Source organism: Manis pentadactyla, chromosome 2 (assembly GCF_030020395.1).
Source record: "Manis pentadactyla isolate mManPen7 chromosome 2, mManPen7.hap1, whole genome shotgun sequence".
NCBI lineage: Eukaryota > Metazoa > Chordata > Mammalia > Pholidota > Manidae > Manis > Manis pentadactyla.
The window spans coordinates 29,357,246-29,376,362 of NC_080020.1; the positions used below are offsets into that span (position 1 = coordinate 29,357,246).

At 38.3% G+C, this 19,117-nt stretch overlaps 2 protein-coding genes across 5 annotated transcripts in view; one reads left to right on the forward strand and one right to left on the reverse strand.

The window, feature by feature from the left end:
- FAM114A2 (family with sequence similarity 114 member A2) overlaps positions 1–6,905 on the reverse strand; it is an 84,841-nt gene extending 77,936 nt beyond the window's left edge. For 2 of the 4 annotated variants that reach the window (XM_057491027.1, XM_036909101.2), the window contains exon 1: positions 6,762–6,899. The gene's annotated coding sequence lies outside the window, so the exon portion shown is untranslated. Of the gene's footprint in view, positions 1–6,381; positions 6,465–6,761 lie in introns of all 4 variants that reach the window. The other 2 variants (XM_036909264.2, XM_036909178.2) reach the window with 2 other exon arrangements.
- Positions 6,880–18,850, forward strand: MFAP3 (microfibril associated protein 3). The gene is made up of 3 exons (XM_036909382.2): positions 6,880–7,006; positions 14,297–14,759; positions 17,608–18,850. The coding sequence occupies exons 2-3, from the start codon at positions 14,465–14,467 to the stop codon at positions 18,351–18,353; spliced, it is 1,041 nt and encodes a 346-aa protein (XP_036765277.2). The 5' UTR covers positions 6,880–7,006; positions 14,297–14,464; the 3' UTR covers positions 18,354–18,850.
- Positions 18,851–19,117: the final 267 nt, after the last annotated feature.

A 19,117-nucleotide genomic window follows, 5' to 3' on the forward strand; every position in this document is an offset into this window, starting at 1 on the left:
TCTCAATAGATGCTGAAAAAGCATTTGACAAAGTTCAACATCCATTCATGTTAAAAACTCTCAGCAAAATGGGAATAGAGGGCAAGTACCTCAACATAATAAAGGCCATCTATGATAAACCCACAGCCAACATTATATTGAACAGCGAGAAGCTGAAAGCATTTCCTCTGAGATCGGGAACTAGACAGGGATGCCCACTCTCTCCACTGTTATTTAACATAGTACTGGAGGTCCTAGCCACGGCAATCAGACAAAATAAAGAAATACAAGGAATCCAGATTGGTAAAGAAGAAGTTAAACTGTCACTATTTGCAGATGACATGATACTGTACATAAAAAACCCTAAAGACTCCACCCCAAAACTACTAGAACTGATATCGGAATACAGCAAAGTTGCAGGATACAAAATCAACACACAGAAATCTGTGGCTTTCCTATATACTAACAATGAACCAACAGAGAGAGAAATCAGGAAAACAACTCCATTCACAATTGCATCCAAAAAAATAAAATACCTAGGAATAAACCTAACCAAAGAAGTGAAAGACTTATACTCTGAAAACTACAAGTCACTCTTAAGAGAAATTAAAGGGGACACTAACAGATGGAAACTCATCCCATGCTCGTGGCTAGGAAGAATTAATATCGTTAAAATGGCCATCCTGCCCAAAGCAATATACAGATTTGATGCAATCCCTATGAAACTACCAGCAACATTCTTCAATGAACTGGAACAAATAATTCAAAAATTCATATGGAAACACCAAAGACCCCGAATAGCCAAAGCAATCCTGAGAAAGAAGAATAAAGTAGGGGGGATCTCACTCCCCAACTTCAAGCTCTACTATAAAGCCATAGTAATCAAGACAATTTGGTACTGGCACAAGAGCAGAGCCACAGACCAATGGAACAGACTAGAGAATCCAGACATTAACCCAGACATATATGGTCAATTAATATTTGATAAAGGAGCCATGGACATACAATGGCGAAATGACAGTCTCTTCAACAGGTGGTGCTGGCAAAACTGGACAGCTACATGTAGGAGAATGAAACTGGACCATTGTCTAACCCCATATACAAAAGTAAACTCAAAATGGATCAAAGACCTGAATGTAAGCCATGAAACCATTAAACCATTAAACTCCTGGAAGAAAACATAGGCGAAAACCTCTTAGACATAAACATGAGTGACCTCTTCTTGAACATATCTCCCCGGGCAAGGAAAACAACAGCAAAAATGAGTAAGTGGGACTATATTAAGCTGAAAAGCTTCTGTACAGCAAAAGACACCATCAATAGAACAAGAAGGATCCCTACAGTATGGGAGAATATATTTGAAAATGACACATCCGATAAAGGCTTGACGTCCAGAATATATAAGGAGCTCTCACGCCTCAACAAACAAAAAACAAATAACCCAATTAAAAAATGGGCAGAGGAACTGAACAGACAGTTCTCCAAAAAAGAAATACAGATGGCCAACAGACACATGAAAAGATGCTCCACATCGCTAATTATCAGAGAAATGCAAATTAAAACTACAATGAGGTATCACCTCACACCAGTAAGGATGGCTGCCATCCAAAAGACAAACAACAACAAATGTTGGCGAGGCTGTGGAGAAAGGGGAACCCTCCTACACTGCTGGTGGGAATGTAAGTTAGTTCAACCATTGTGGAAAGCAGTATGGAGGTACATCAAAATGCTCAAAACAGACTTACCATTTGACCCAGGAATTCCACTCCTAGGAATTTACCCTAAGAATGCAGCAATCAAGTTTGAGAAAGACAGATGCACCCCTATGTTTATTGCAGCACTATTTACAATAGCCAAGAATTGGAAGCAACCTAAATGTCCATCAATAGATGAATGGATAAAGAAGATGTGGTACATATACACAATGGAATACTACTCAGCTATAAGAAAAGGGCAAATCCAATCATTTGCAGCAACATGGATGGAGCTGGAGGGTATTATGCTCAGTGAAACAAGCCAAGCGGAGAAAGAGAAATACCAAATGATTTCACTTATCTGTGGAATATAAGAACAAAGGAAAAACTGAAGGAACAAAACAGCAGCAGAATCACAGAACTCAAGAATGGACTAACAGGTACCAAAGGGAAAGGGACTGGGGAGGATGGGTGGGTAGGGAGGGATAAGGGGGGGAGAAGTAGGGGGGTATTAAGATTAACATGCATGGGGGTGTAGGAGAAAAGGGAGGGCTGTACAACACAGAGAAGGCAAGTAGTGATTCTACAACATTTTGCTATGCTGATGGACAGTGACTGTAAAGGGGTTTATAGGGGAGACCTGGTATAGGGGAGAGCCTAGTAAACATAATATTCTTCATATAAGTGTAGATTAGTGATAGCAAAAAAAAAAAAAAAAAAAAGGGCAGTTCCTGTGTGGTAACCTCCAACGAGTTCTACACAAGGGTATAAAGGGCATATAAAAGTGTAGGCAAAGGGTCTGTTTGTGTTTATACAGAGGATCAAAGCCTAATTGGGCTACCCCGAAAATGAACTAAGATACGATATGAAAAAGAACTTCCAACATCTGCACCCTCTGGAAGACTCATGCCAGAAGATGATCATCAAAAAACCCCAACAAAGATCCACGCACTGCTACAGCTGTAGATGCACTCATCCCACCAGTTCCTGGACCTGCCATGGGAATGAAGAAGGAGATATCTAAGCTGGCCTGTGCATACAGTAAAACAACAAAATTGGACTGGATCTATACTGTTGGAACTCAACCAAGAATTTGGAGAAGTGCAAATTGTAGCGCTCCAAAGTCTTACAACTACAAACTATTTATTGTTAAAAGAACATATGGCATGTGAACAGTCCCCAGGAATGGGTTGTTTTAATTTGTCTGATTTCTCTCAGACTGTTCAAGTTCATTTGGACAATATCCACCATATCATAGATAAGTTTTCACAAATGCCTAAGGTGCCTAACTGGTTTTCTTGGTTTCACTGCAGATGGCTGGTAATTACAGATATGCTTTGGTTATGTAACTATACTCCTATTATGTTAATGTGTGTGTGCAATTTAAGTAGTAGCTTAAAACCTATACATGCTGAAGTTACTCTACAAGAAGATATATCAAAGAAATAATCAATCTTCCCATGTTTTCTTCCGCCTGCTACTTCTATAGCTTTTCTTCTTCCTTCCTAATTACAACCCTTAAATAGAATTCGTGCCTCATATCAAATCTACCGAGTATCATAATTCTTCCAAGTGGTAAAGATACCTCAAGACAAATGCTGGGCATAGAAGCCACAGGGCATAAATATGCAAAGAAGTAAAAAGCTAACTTTTTCAAACAATAAGGCTTCTCCCTCACTTACCAACTTCACATTTCCCTGTATGGCCCCGGAAGATGACTGGTTAGCCAGAGACGGGTAAGATTCCTCAAGGGAGGAACAACCTAAGACAGGCACAGTCGCAGGGGGGCCATCAGGTGAGAAATTGGGGATCAACAGAGGTGAGGCTTAGAACCTCACCCCCCCTGTTCTGAGAGAAATCTTCTGCATACGTGGATGTTTTATTGCCCTGGTCTAGCTTGGATTAACACATAGTCTACAGGCACACACCTGATCATCTACATGTGCTCTCTTACAACACTAAACTATGTTTTCTACCTTTATCTTGTATCTACCTACCACTTCAGCATTTTATTAAAAATAATAATAATAAAGAGAGAAATGTGGTATCCACATATAAATCAAGTATAAAAACCAAATGAGTATTCATATTTGAACTGACTGTTTATAGTTCATAATGCATGAGCAAAACCGAAAGTTTCTGTGATGACTGCCCTTGTACTGTTCACTATGTAACTTATTCATTATGTAAGAATTTGTTCTACATGTAAAAACTTGTTTGTTATGCCTCAGAAGATTGGAGACTGACAAAAATTAGGCTTGGGGTGGAATAATGATTGTGCATTGAGCATTGACTCCCCTATACAGAATTTTATTGTCGTTAACAACCATTTGATCAATAAATATGAGAGATGCCCTCACAAAAAAAAAAAAAAAAAAAAAAAGGACAGACTTCCAATGGTAAAATAAATTAGTAACCGGGATGTAATGTATAGCATAAGGAATATAGTCAAGATATTGTAACAGCCTGGTAGGGTGATAGCTGGAACCTAGAATTATGTATATAAATGTTCTACCACTGTGTTGTACACTTGAAACTCATGTAATGTAATACTGTGTGTCAACTACCCTTCAATAAAAAATAATTATTGAAAAAAAAAAAAAAAAAAAAAGAATAATAAAAATCAGGCAGATGGGAGAGGGGAGTAAAAATCTTGGAGAAAAAAAAAAGAAATAATCGTAAGGCTATATATCAATGATACTTTAAGAAAAAAATTGGAGTCATTAGCCATTTCTGTCTCAACTTCTCAGAGAGGAGATTATGAAATTTAAGCCATCAGGTAGGATATACATCAGACCAGCTTTTGTACAGCAATTCAAAAAAAACCAATTCAATTCCTCCCTGAAGTACAGCCCTTTGGCAATTAAAGCCAAGACACTGTTGGTATTTTTACAAAAAGTAAATGCTGGTTTTCAAGATAACCAAATTATTACCTGGAGAGAAATGAATGTATCCCACACATCCATACATAGCCATATACCAAGACCTTAGTATATACTGCATACCAATATGTGCTAAGTGCAGAATCAGACCCAATCTATGTCATCAAAATGTTTTCTAACATACTAGCAAAAAGAGACATTAACAACTAAGACAGCTTGGAAGCAGCACTATAATTGAGGTATACACAAAATGCTAAAAGAACAGAGAGGTAGAACTCTGCTACAATCAGGGAATTAATTCATGCACATAGTATCTGAAATAAGCATAAAGGCCAAAAAGTGGGAATTTGAGCACCAAATGAAGCCAACAGATGCTTTTATTTGGCCTGCAAAGTCTTTAAACTTGTTTTATATTAATTGCTAACCCTTAAAAATCAGACTTTGCATATAAATACAGATTTCCAACTTTCCTTGTAAAATTTAAAGAAGTGGCAACACTGGGCTGACACATGCTTTGGTAGTAAGTAGCTCAGACCAAATGGTTGCTAAGCCTTTTTAGACAGGGTTTTACTCTCTAGTTCCCTACAATCTCCACCCAAATCCAACTAATTTATTTATGTTACCAAATTAGCCCCTGCAGGCATCTGAACATGCAACACCTGATTTAAAGGGCACTTAGGATTCTGACAGATGAAGATACCAATGAGAGAATTCAACGGTGTGGAAACAAACAGCCAAAAGCTCAAGGCCTGAAGTCTGACAATACGGTATGGACAGACATAAGTAGTATGGAGGAAGAAGTATGGTGGGAAGAAGATACAACGCTAGAAAGGTATATTTATACAGTAACATGGATACTAGATCAAATGAGTACATGATATACATACATTATACTTTCCCAAAACACATAGATAAAAAAAAAATCCAGATACAACTACCCAAAGACCTACAAACCGACTCAGAAATAATTATTCACTCTCTTGCAAACATTTTTTGGTCACCTACTATATACCAAGCTCTGGAGATTAAGAATTAATTTAAGATACAGTTGGTGCCCCACTTACTCCAAAGGGCTAATAGGAAAGACTACACCGTTCTTGTACAAAGTTCAATCAAAGTTTTGTGTAGTTCAATATGTACTTTTTTTACACTATCATTTCACTCTCCATATGCTCTATGCACTCTCCAAGTTACAACACATTATATCTTATATGCTGTATATTATGCATAACATAATGTACATATTACATTAATTATTCATAAAATTTCATAAGACTGGAAGGACATACTCCAAAACATTAAACACTTGCTGTGTTCTTTCATTTCTGCAAAGATTTAATAAGTATCTAAAATGTGCTAGAAATTTTGAACTAGGTGGGAAGAGAATTTTTTGCGGTGGTGACTGTATCATCTTAACCATCATTATCATTCCTTTTGTTATCAGAATGGCTGTACCGTCCTGTTCGCAAAGGATTCATAATCTAACAGAAAAGGACAATAAATAAATAAATAAATATCAGGTACATGGAATTGTACTGCTAAATGTTTTTGTAAATTTTCCATGTGTTCTGTAGTATTAGTTTCATAATTAGAGTAGAAAGATTCCAAGAACCGGAACATTATAAATACAGCTAAATGGCTGAGTCATGTATTTTTTTAAATAAAAAAGTATGTATATAAACCGCTCCATATTCAATGGGAACTTCCAGCCACGGCGTTACCAATGTGGAGGGCGGTGTAGCTGAGCAGCTAAGACCACTGGTTCTAGAGTTAGACTTTCTTCCAACTTTGTGCCGTAGTAACTGTGAGGGGGTTTGTTCACCTACCTGCGTCTCCCTTTTCTCATCTGTAACATGGGAGTAGTAATACCTATATGAAGACTCAACGATACGATGTTTGTGGTAAGGGCCTCGGAACACAGACCGGAACATAACGTCGCACAGTTAACAACTGTTAGTGCTTGTGGTGGTGGTTTGTCATTACTATCATTATTAACAGGTCCCCAGACGGAAAAACACACGGCCCTCACTTATGCCCACATGCAGGAATACATCCCAAACGGGACATACGGTGTAAACATCTGCTCCTAAATTCTCCGAAGCTGACGACCACAATTCCTCACACAAACATAAAATATCAATAACCAAAGCGCTTTCACAGCTTCCGCATCCGGCGCCGAGGGATAGACCGCCCAGCCCCAAGTTACCTCCTTCCCCTCCCCAGCGACCTGGTCTGCCGAGCGGGGCCCCAGGACCTCGCACGCCGCCAGCTTCCTCCCGGGAAGCTTCGCTCCCGGCCCGCCGCCAACCTCACCACCCCCACAGCCACCGACGAGCCTCTTTGCTGCCCCGGAAGTACTTCCTCAGTGTGTGGCGCCTCCCCCCCGCCCCGACGGAGAATACTTCTGGGTGAAGCCGCCGCTTAGGCCGGAAGGAGCTCGGCGCCGGTCCGGTGAGTAAGGGCTCCGTTGGGGTTGCTGCGAGGGAGGTTCTGGGGTTGCAGAGGCAGGGGTTCGAGCCGGTGGGTTGAGGTCCGACGTAAAGGAAGCTAGGATGTCTGTGGGCCTTTGGAAGGCCCGGCCTGGGCTGCAGGAGTTCGTCCATCCTACGTTTACTGAGCACCAGTTACCTGCCAGCCACTACCCTGGGCGCCTGGGACATACGAGTTACAAACCCACTATGCATTGCTCTCCAGTAATTGATACTCTAGTGGGCGAGGCCAACCTTGAACAAATTATCAAGCAAACACGATTATCTAAGAAGGTAGTGAGTGCTTTAGGGAAAATTAACTAGGGTAATGTGACAACGAAATGAGGAAGTAAGCCTTAGGAAAATTCGGAGAAAAGCGTTCGAGACCGAAAGAATAGCAAGTGCAAAGACCTTGCTTAAAACGGGAACAAACTTAGTAATGGCAAGCAAAACAAAAAAGGCTGGTGTGAATAGAACAAAAAGAGGAAGATGAGGTCAGAGACTTAAGGGCCAAATCTTGCAGGGTCTAATGAGCCATGACAAGGTTTGACTTTTATTTGGAAAGCAATGGAAAACGATTGAAGGTTTCTAATCAGAAGAGTAACATGCCCTGATTTATGACTTTAAAATTACTGCTGACCCCTCATTCATGTTTGCCGTTGAGCAATGGGAATCCATGAAACCCAGACTGGCAAGCAGAAAGGTCTTAGAGACACGCTCAACGTAAAGATGTGAGAAACTAAGTCCAAGAGAGGTGAAGGGACTTGGCCTTTTAAGAACTGAAGTCTTCCAAATCCGTTTAATATCTTAAGAATTATCATCTTAATGTCCGTATATAAAAATAGGCACTTCCTAAAACCCTTCAGATTAGTTTGCTTTTGATGGCGGTTCTCTAAATTTATGAGCATCAGTATCACCAGGAAGCTTATTAAAATGCCTGCTCCAAAAAGCCATAAGTATAAAATAGGTAATTTTCTATGATTTTTCTGTTGAAATTGAAAGTGCATAAATTTAGGGGTTAAGTATAGAATCTCAGTAAGCCACTTAACTGTGTCTTATCTTTAAAATGCTGCTGATAATAAAGCAGCAGTTATCAAACCTTTTGATGTTAGGATCCAATTACACTTTTAAAAATTACTGAGAACATCAAAAAAAAAGGTTTTTGTTTGGGTCATATCTAACAATATTTACCATTTTAGATATCAAAACAACTTTCAAATAAGTTATTAAAAATGATAAATTCATTACAAATTAACATAAATAACATTTTCATGAAGAATATTTTCTAAAACAAAAAGTTATTTAAAATGGCATTGTTTTAACATTTTTACAAGTCTCTTTAATATCTAGCTTGATAGAAGACAGCCAGATTCTCCTATCTCCTTCTGCATTGATTCTCCTGTGATGTCATTCATCATGTAGCCCCTGGAAAATTGCACCATGTTGTGTGAGAATGAGAGTGAAAAAGCAAATAATGTCCTAGTATTATTATGAAAATTATTTTGAAGGATAAGAATCTCAGGTATCCCCCCTCCACCCCCCCCCCCGCCGCCTAGCCCAACCCCTGTGCCACACTGAGAATTGCTAAATTACAATTTTGTTACGAGAATTGAAAGAAATAAGGGCTTGATGTGTAAGTCACTAAAATTATATGCACATGAAAATTGTAGATGCCCTGGCCTCACCCTTAGAGATAGCAAATCAGTAAGCCAGAGTGGGGCCAATATATCTGCATTTTTATAGCCACCACAGATTAATTTGATGTATGCTCTGAGAAAACTAGCTATAGATCAAATTCACTCTATACAGTGTTTTGCCCACTTTAAAAACACTGTATAGTGTTTTTAGAAAGAAAAAAAGTGTTTAAAGAAAGAAAAAAGAAAACAATGCTGTTTCCATATCTTCAAATATCTCAACAGTTTACAGAGTCTAGGACTCTGGAGAGTCAGTTCAAGCTTTGTAGCGGGTACTATTCCAACCACCCTGTTGATGAGTGTCTGAATCCAAAATATTGAATCCAGTCTTAGTCAAGGACTGAGAGAGTGTTTATATTCTGTCATCTGTAATCTTACAGTCTTTTGGCAAATATATAACTAATAGAAGAGGCAACTGATGTCTCACAGTCGAGTACTCTCAGTGTGCAAGGGGACTGACAGCAAAAGAAATTTACCCAAAATTAAGAGGGCACAGGTGAGAGTTTAGATGAGGCTTCTTGAATAAGTAAAATTTCAGTTGGATGTTGTAGAGAGGGTGAAATTTCCACAGGAAGATGGTGGGGGAGGGGCAGGATGTTTCAACCAAAGGAACAATGAGAACCAAAACTTTAAAGTGAAAAGGTGAAATAGAGAACAAAACAAGTGTAGTTAGGGCTTTAAGCCATGATGGAAACTGGGAAGAACATAGTATTTGAGCAGAGAAAGGGATGCTAATAACAGTCAGCCTAAGACCACCAGAGATGACAGCTAGTTAGTGACAAAGGTGTAACTGAACACCAGACTTCTAAATTCCTTCAGCAAGCAATCATTGTGCATACAGGCAGTGCTGGACTCTGTCCAGCTACTTCTGTTCTGCCATGTGAATCTATTCCTGGAAAACTAGGGATATCAGGCCAGAATTTGAAGCTTAATCTCAATAAACAATGGAAAACCAACAACGGCTTTTAAAGTCATCTTCACTTTCTTGGATTTGTCTTCAAAACCAATTCTGAGAGGAACAGTGTTGGGACATCAAAGGGGCATGGTTAGAGTTAAGAAGGAGACTCGTAGAAATTTAAAGGATAGTGTTGTACCCAGGTAAGGTAAAAGAACTGGTACCTAGGGCAGGGATAGTAGGACTCAATTGAAAAACACCAAAGAGGCAGAATAATAATAGCAATAGCATGTATTTATAATATACCCACATTAGTTCAACTAATGCTCACAACTACCCTATGAGGTCATTACTGTAATAACCTTACCCAAGAGACGTGAAAACTAAGGCTCACGAGCCCATGGCTTCACCCAGGGATAGGATCAGGCATTGTAGCTCAACTCTGTATACTCCTCACCATGGTGCCATGAAGATCTTGAAACTTTGGTCTTGCAAAACTGTAAGAATTGTATTATGTGGCTATTATTCAAGCTATGTATATGCTGCACAGGTAGATCTAAGGGTGAGAGTAAGGAGTTCTGTTCTAGTTATGCTGAGTTTGAGGTATTTTTAGACTATAGAGGGGAAAAAAATTGGGCAAGGAGATTATGAATCTAAGCCTGTTGCATTGATGTCTTTGTCATTTGCATCCAGTAGCTTCAGCAAATGCTTATGGCAGAAAGGGTAAAAGTCACAGATACAACAATCCTGAATTTAGAGCAAAGCTCCAATAAAATCAGGTGTTTTTTAGTGTGCCAGAAAATATGTTGAAGTTTGATCAGAGTGCCCAAATGCCAGTTATGTGGTGTGTGATGGCTTCAAAATACTATTGGGGACACAGGAGCTTTTTTAACTAGAAACTTCACAAAATAGCACTCAAAATGATGATTTCTGTTTGAATACTACTAACCTTCTTTATGTTTAAGATCCCTATAATAATGCTTGAGTTTAGGCAAAACAGCTTTCTGTTTGTCCTTTGAAAAGGATAGAGAAGTGCTAACAATCTGCTCTTTATTTGCATTTTCTTCCCCTTGCCAATTTAACGGCACTTTGACCATTTGTGTGCCCGCTGTGGGGGAACTTCATTTTTCAAGTATAACAGTGCTGGCAGAAAGTGGATGAGCTGTAAATACAGCCAAGAACACATTTGATTATGGAGAAAGAAGCATTAATATTGCGGTATAGTTGGAGCAAAAACCAATACCATCTGGGCATCAGTGTTTCTCCCCCCGCCACCTTTGAGTTATCCCAGAACTATTTCTGCAAACGGCAGTTTCCTCAACCAACTTAATATGGAGCCACGAGAATGGAAATCAGCCACATTACTTCCTTATTTACTTCTGTAAGTCAAGAACAGAATTGGAACAGACTGGAGATAAATCTTCTCTTAGAAATTGGCAGGAAGAGCAACAAGACAATCTGGTAGGGATGATAGCTTAGGTCCTTTCATTTCTTTCTTTTCTTTTTTTTTTTTAATGGTATAGCCAATATTCAGAATGGTTCTTCAGGGTAGTATTATCTACACTTCTGATTATTCATGATCCTAGAAAAGCTTACACTTTACTTAAAAAATGAAAAAGGAATTGAATTAAACTTGAGCATCACACTTTTCTGTTATCTTTATTAATGCTGAAAGAGAAGTAATAACAAGTTCTACCAAGTAACTTCATCCACAGCATAGCATAGCCCTTTTAACTGTTTATAGAAAGTTGGCACTTTGATTTTCCTTTATGAACACTTTCTTCTTAGCCTTCAAATGTCAGCTGCTGCATTGAGGATAGCAGGAATGATATTATGGGAAGTCCCAATCTTAGAGGTGAATTGCATTCCTAAAATTCATGAAGTCCTTTCTCTTTTGCATTCACAGCACAATGATACTTCTTTTCAGTACTTCTCACACTGTCTTGCGTATAGTTGCCTGTTTTTGTCCCTACCTTCCATGTTAGTGTATAAATTCCTGAGGGTCTGGAAAAATATCCTCATTAATCTGAGCATCCCTTGCAGCACCCAGTACTTTATCTTGCACACAATTTAGTGGAGCTGCTTTAAAATCATTACTCCAGAATGAGTAAAATGGTCATAGTCTATGTAGTTTTTGTTGAAAGTAGCAGAAACCATTTCATGCTGACTTAACTAAAAAGAAAGTGAGTGTGAGGAGATAATTCAGGAGGTATCCTGATTTCAAAGGTGGTTTGTTCCCTCAGCCCCCTGCTTCTGTCACCATCCTGGACCCATATCTTTGCCAGTGTTTCCTCTCCCATCTGCTCTACAGCCTTTTATCTGCAAATGGGTTGTGTCTCTTAGCAGCTCAGATCAGAAGTCCTTTGTGTTCCAGATGCCCAAGGTATGAGTATGAAGTTCCCAGGCTGAGCCTCCCTTTATTGACAGGACATAAAAGCATATTATGGGATCTACTGCTCCCCTGCATAAAGTCTCTGTGCACAAGCTCCTGTGCCACCTTTGACCTATGTGCAATTTAAGGATGTTCATGGTACTTTTCTAGATCCTGCCTTGTAGGGCTCTCTAAACTTTTAGTAGAGGCAAATGGTTGTGTCTGTACAGAGCAGGGATCGCAGGTCTTGGCCACATGGGCAGTTTGTGTGCCACACCTCAGTGTGTAAGAAGAGGAGTTGGATGGGGATGGCAAAATAAGAAATGAGGTGCTATTAGAATAAAGTGGAGTTGTGAGTGATTTATTTATTTGTTTGTTTATTTGTTTGTTTGTTTTCCCTACAAAGAGAGCAGGGCTCCAGCTCAGATCCTTTAGCAGATGACAGTATCTCTGAAGTTAATAACATGGATTTATTTTCATTGTGTACAGTACTTTTATCCACAGATGTCATACAAACTTTCTTCTAAAATGTATAAAAGGAAAATAGTTTGATCTAAGGAAAAAGTATAAATAATAATTTGGTACACAGACACAGCAAAAAAAATCCTAACAGTAGAAGAAATTAATGAAATCTGGAAACTGCTGACTTGGATGGAGCCTCAGGAACTCACATTATTTAAGTCCTGGAGAAAACCTGGAGCACTTTTTCAGCACACTCATTTCCTGTCACCATTGAGAATGCCTAGTCTAGAATAAAGGATAAAAGTCATATCCACCAATTGTTACCTATCTTGTAGTGAAAAAGAACTTGGGAGTTCACACATGTCAAGCCCATAGCTGGTTTAAGGCATTCGTTTAATGTTATTTCCATTGTTTCTACTCACCACTCCCTCCTAATGAAGACGAGGATTCTCCTACTAATTTATAATCCAAGGGAGCAAGTCAGTGTGAAGTGAGTGGGTTAGATCAGATTATTTCTAAAATCCCCTCAGATACGGAAGTTCTTTGTTTCTTTTAGTGTCATTTTACTGGGGTTTGGGAAGGAATGAAAGTAAATACATGTTCAGTCTATTATGTTTAGCAAAATCTGAAGTTCTTTGTTTTAGTCTGTCCTTAAACTTTAAAGCTATAAAAAGATACAGAAAATTATCATTTTGCATCCTTTCAGTGGCTAACAAAAATTAAATGACATTTACAATTTATTGTAATTCATGCTTTGAGTAGTTTGATGGCAAAATATGATGATCCATTGCTTTTTATGTTGTATTATGAAGCAGCTTTCATGTAACTGTACAGGGGAGTAAATGTCATTTCAAAAACTAATTATTTTGAGCCTTTATAAGAAATAGAACTAGGTGTTTCATCTCACCTTTTATAGAAATAGAAGTTGAAAATTTTGAGAGTCAGTGATTTATAAGAGGAATCAATTTACCAAGAAGATGATCATAATCACATAGACTTTTAGATTGGGATCTTATTTTGCTCTTTATTGATGATATTTGTCAGGCTGTCTTTCCCTGTAGTTTATATTTGCATTTCTATCAACTAGACATTTAAATTGTCAGTTCCTTCCTTAGCTAATTTTTTACATACTTTGAGTTAGAAACTTGGTAGTCACACAGACTGTTAAATATACTATATTCTCTTGATATTAAAGAAACTATTAAAGGAAAATTCTTCTGTCTAATATTCTTGCCCGAGTAGCCTCAGAAGTGAGTAACTTGTAGCAGTGCAATTTTCTTTCGAATATTAAAACAGAAAAACAAACTCATGTGTCCTTGCATTATTTATATCTAATATATTATATACTTGAATTACTAAAAGTTTGAGTTCCATGGTAATGATTACAAGGTACCATTTGATTTACATTATTGATACAAGAACAGATGGTAATAGTGTAGGTTGAAATAAAAGATCAGTAAGCAAAATATTTTAGCCTTCATTGGCTCCCTGTTGCATAAAATTTGTCACAGTGAAATAGAATCACAGCATTTCAGAACTTGGAGAGCCTTTAGAGGTGCTCTCATCCAGTTCTTCATTTGACAGATAAGAAAACAATCCCAAAGGGAATGCTGCTTATCCAGACCAGTATAGCTTGATAGCAAAGCTAGCACCAGAATCTAGGTCTGCCATTTCCCAACTCAGTGTTCTTTCTACTGTCTGTATGTGAGATTTTTAGGCTATATTCTATTTCACTCCCTGACGTCAGTGCCAATTATTCTAATCAATTTCATATATATTCATTTCTAGAACATAGAGTGTTAGCTGTCATGAGTCTTTGTTGGTCAAACTTTATATCTGGCTTTCTTTTAGGTTGGCCTCCACTAACATCTTTTAATCTTGAAGACTTCAAAATACCTGGATCTACCACTTTTTTGGAAAACTCAAATACCAAGCAATAAATTAGCCACTGTGCTGTTGTTATACTTTAGAAGCTCTTCAGTTCTCCAAATCTAAACAAGATTTTTCTTGCATTTTCCCATGAAGCCACAGTGTTGTTTATTCACTTTAGTGGTGAGCGTTACTGTGCCGGTGGCTTTTGTTTGGGAAGATGTAGACTTCAACCGAATGGCCCCACTGGGAACAAATCATAGTTCTTTCAATGCATCAGTTCCTCCAGGCTTTGAACTCTCAGCAGGTTCTCACTCAGGTGATGATGTCATCATAGCTAAAGAGGGAACAAGTGTTTCGATTGAGTGTCTCCTCACAGTCAACCACTATGAAGATGTCAATTGGTACAACTCAAAAGGACAGCAACTGGATGACAGAGGCAGAGGTAACTGTGCCAGGGTATAATTAATCAAGGTTACTCATTTCCTGTCATTTCTGTCTTACTGGGTTTATGGCATATTCAACAAGAAATTTCAACAATGAGATTCCAGGGTAAATAGTTAAAAACTTTTGAAAGGCCTGGAGCATTATACCTATCAAAAAGCAATAATTATAATTATTTAACCAAAAGAAAATAAAAATAACTAGGAACTTGAAAGGTGCTCACATGATGATAGTGAACAATTTTTTTCCTTCTGGTGAGCCGTTAAAGGTAGACTACTTCAGGGTTGCTGCATACAGCCATGCAGGCTGTGCACTGCACAACTCCAGGGGCACTCAGCATTCCCCTAGACTGTAATATGAAGAGTGCGGGATGGAGGCCCTGTGAGAATACAGCAGGAAGGGTTTTGGCTAGATTGAAGTAAACTTGTCATACATTAAAAAAAATGTTGCTTGGAAATGAGTTACAAAAAAGGTTAGTGTTTTAAAATGATTATAGATCTGTGCAGAAAACTTAAAGTCCATCTGAGAATTAGAAGGGCTCTGAAGAGGAGAGCTATAAGCCCTTACAGCTCAATTTTTTTTTAATTCTATACCTTAATTTACTTGAACAGGAGAGTTTCTCTTGTATTTTTTTTGTCTCAGTCTTAAAAATCACACAAACATAATAATAATTGACCAGAGTCTCCTTTTTGAGAGGTTTTTATTCAATTTTGCTATTTGTGGACCTGTGAAGACTCTTAAATCAAAATACTATTTCCTTAACTAGTGTTCTGCAAGAAAGTTCTTTTTAAAGACTGCTTGTGTTAAAGCACCTCAAAAAGAAATCACCATGAAAAATTTATATATTGGGTAAGATTAAATTCTGGGATCCTCACAAGCTACACTTTCAAAGGTTCCCTTATCTTTTTTGCTAGGATAGTCTTACCTCTTGGAATGTAAAGGATATTTAATTACTCATATTAGAATAGAAAGCAGAAAAGGAGACAAATGGTGTTTCCTTCTAAAATATGCACAAAACATTTTAACCTACAGACTAACTGACTATGAAGGGATTGAAGAGTTTGAATTGTTAAAATAGAGTATTTTTTTAACTCCTTAAAAATACAGACCTATTGAATTAGAATCTCTAGAGTGGTGCTCAGAATGTGTATTTTGTGAACATATTTGGTGTCCACATTGGACACACTGATCTAGCCTCTTATCTCCTTTGGGCTTTGGGATCCTAACCAAGTGCATCTGAGATTTGAATTATTCAATCAATAATCATTACAGATCGACTGCATAAACAAAGCTTAGGTTAGGATGAGACCAACCAAGTAGAATAGCAGTTTGATTTTCCTGTTTTGCTTTTACTTTGAAAATCACTAACATCTACCATTGCTCCTTTTAGTACCAGCTCTGGAAAATTTTGTTAAGTTTTATGAATCTCAAGTGAGAGGAGTTTAAAGAGCGTATCAGTCTAGCATAAGGTTCATAAATCTTGAGCTCTTATGAGCAAGTAAGCTAGAGAGTTTGGATTGTGGTCTTATTGCAGTGATTGAGGAATGGAGTCTGTGTACTTCATACCTTGGATTCATAGGGTATATCCTTTTCATGGAACAGAAACTTGTGGAATAATGAATATGCTCAGTATAATGTATTTTCCTCCTCTCTCTACATTAGTGAAGTGATAGCTCTTACATGTAACTATAGAATTTAGACAAATTTTGATGATGATAAAAGTGAGCACAATCCAGAGTACTTACTAATTGATGTGCCATAAAATAATCTGGAGCCAGAGAAAAGATTGAAGATGAGGCACTCAGATGGTGCTTCTTAAGCCATCACCCAGCCTCCCCTGGGGTACCACCTCTAGTCACTGAGACATACACTTATACCCAGGTTAGCCCATTCCATCTATCTCTGAATGGTGTTCAGAGTTAAAGCACAGAGTACACTGACAGTTTACCACAAACATGAGAATTGTTCAGGCAGAGCCAGGTCATTTAAGGATGGTGAATCTAGCTGGGAGGTCAGTATGCTTTGCATTTCACTCTCAAGTACCGATGTATACGTGTTCCTGAATGAAGACCCCTTCATATATGAAAAAGAGGCAGCATGTTTTAGATTTAAAACAGAAGCCTGTGCATCTTAAGGGCAACTTTATTCTTTGCCAAGCTGTTCTTACCCTGACTTGTGAGACATAGCTTTTGGCTTGTCCTTCAGTTTCTCTTGCCAGAAAATCAGGATATCAACAGACCTTTTCTAACAAAACAAATTAACATGTGAAAGCATGCCAGATTAGGTAGGTAGTAATTGAATGAATGTGTTAAATTGGTAGGTTTTTTTTAAAATAATTTTTGTCTTGTTATATAAGTTCATTATCAAAAGTAAACACAGTTAAATAAAAATATTTTTATTTAAATAAAAATTAGTCAGAACCCATTATCCCAGAAGTAACCACTGTTTTATATTTCTGAGTCATATCCTTCTAGGGTATGAAAATGTATAGGTAGAGATTGTGGTGTAAACAACACCCAAACATTTTTTTTAAGATGAGTTATGTAGCGTTGTATAGACATACTTGTCTCCCTGAAAAGCCTGTTATATGTGAAAAAGTAGCTATGATAATCATTAGTGTCAGGAAGGACAATCTTGATTATCTTTTTAAGTTCCAGGCTTTTTAAATTCCAACTCTAGACATAAACGTCTGCCCTTTCTTACATGATTTAAACAAATAGCAGAACCTAAGAGATGAGATGAGTTGATTTAAAATACTCTCACAGAGAGGTGGAATACTGATAAGGCAGTTGGTGTATTTATTAATAATATTCTTCATGCTGGATTTTTTATTTCTGTTGGGTTATCAGGTGGAAAATGGTTGGTTTCTGGTAACGTCCTGAATATCACCAGTGTAGCCTTTGATGACCGTGGGCTCTATACGTGTTTCGTCACCTCTCCAGTTCGTGCCTCCTATTCTGTCACCCTGTGTGTTATCTTCACCTCTGGAGACATGAGTGTCTATTACATGATTGTTTGCCTGATTGCCTTTACAATCACTCTCATCTTGAATGTCACACGGCTGTGCATGATGAGCAGCCATCTTCGTAAGACTGAGAAGGCTATCAACGAATTCTTTAGAACTGAGGGGGCCGAGAAACTTCAGAAGGCCTTTGAGATCGCAAAACGTATCCCCATCATCACCTCAGCCAAGACTCTGGAGCTTGCCAAAGTCACACAATTTAAGACGATGGAGTTTGCTCGTTATATTGAAGAACTGGCAAGAAGTGTCCCTCTTCCACCCCTTATTCTAAACTGTCGGGCCTTTGTGGAGGAGATGTTTGAGGCTGTGCGCGTGGATGACCCTGATGATATGGGAGAAAGAATTAAAGAGAGACCTGCCTTGAATGCACAAGGTAGCATCTATGTCATTAACCCAGAGATGGGCCGGAGTAATTCACCGGGAGATTCGGATGATGGGTCTCTGAATGAACAAGGCCAGGAGATAGCAGTTCAGGTTTCTGTTCACCTTCAGTCAGAGACCAAAAGTATTGATACAGATTCTCAAGACAGCAGCCATTCAGCCCACCTGATGATACAGGACCTGCAGAACTGAACTCTCACTACAAAGATGGAGCGTATGAAAGCTGCCAGCTGTGAGCTATCCCAGTACCTACAAACACAGCTCAAAAAAGAGAAGTGTTATTTCCTGAAATAACATCTATACCAAAAGATGCCTGGGTTTTTTCCCCTTGTGAATATTAAGTACATCAGAACATGAATTATTGCCAAAATCTATGTAAAAATTCAGCATTTATCCTATCTGATATTTCTCTTGAGCCTAATTAAATGACACATATTAAGATTTAAAGGAGCCTGAGAGATAAACAACAGGGGAAGTACCACACTAAGAGTTCCCTGGCCTCTCTTCTGGCCATGGTTCCTCCATTGGTTAGGGCTGACACTTGGCTTGAAGCCTCAGTTTTACACGAATAAGATGAGGAATTTGCATCTGATGATATCTAAAGTCATTTCTAGCTCTATAGCTTCTTGCCTGTCACCTTTAAACCACCAAAATCTAAAGCACATCTTCTAAATAAACCCTTCCGTAGACTTGTAGTCCCTTTTTATGGAAGGGGCCAAGCTGAGACTGAATTCATGATTTAGATTCCCACTCCAGTGCCATAGTGCACAGAGATGCAGGAGGTGTTCAGATGTTTTGCCTTGTATGACATACAATTTTATGTGGTAAGTTGAATCTTTTCAGTGTAGCCCATGTCTGTATTGTTATACAGATACTGGAGCTAACTGCTCATTAGTAAACCACTTTCCATAAGTAAATTGGTCCTTTTGGGGGATATATCATGTCTTTTTAACTTA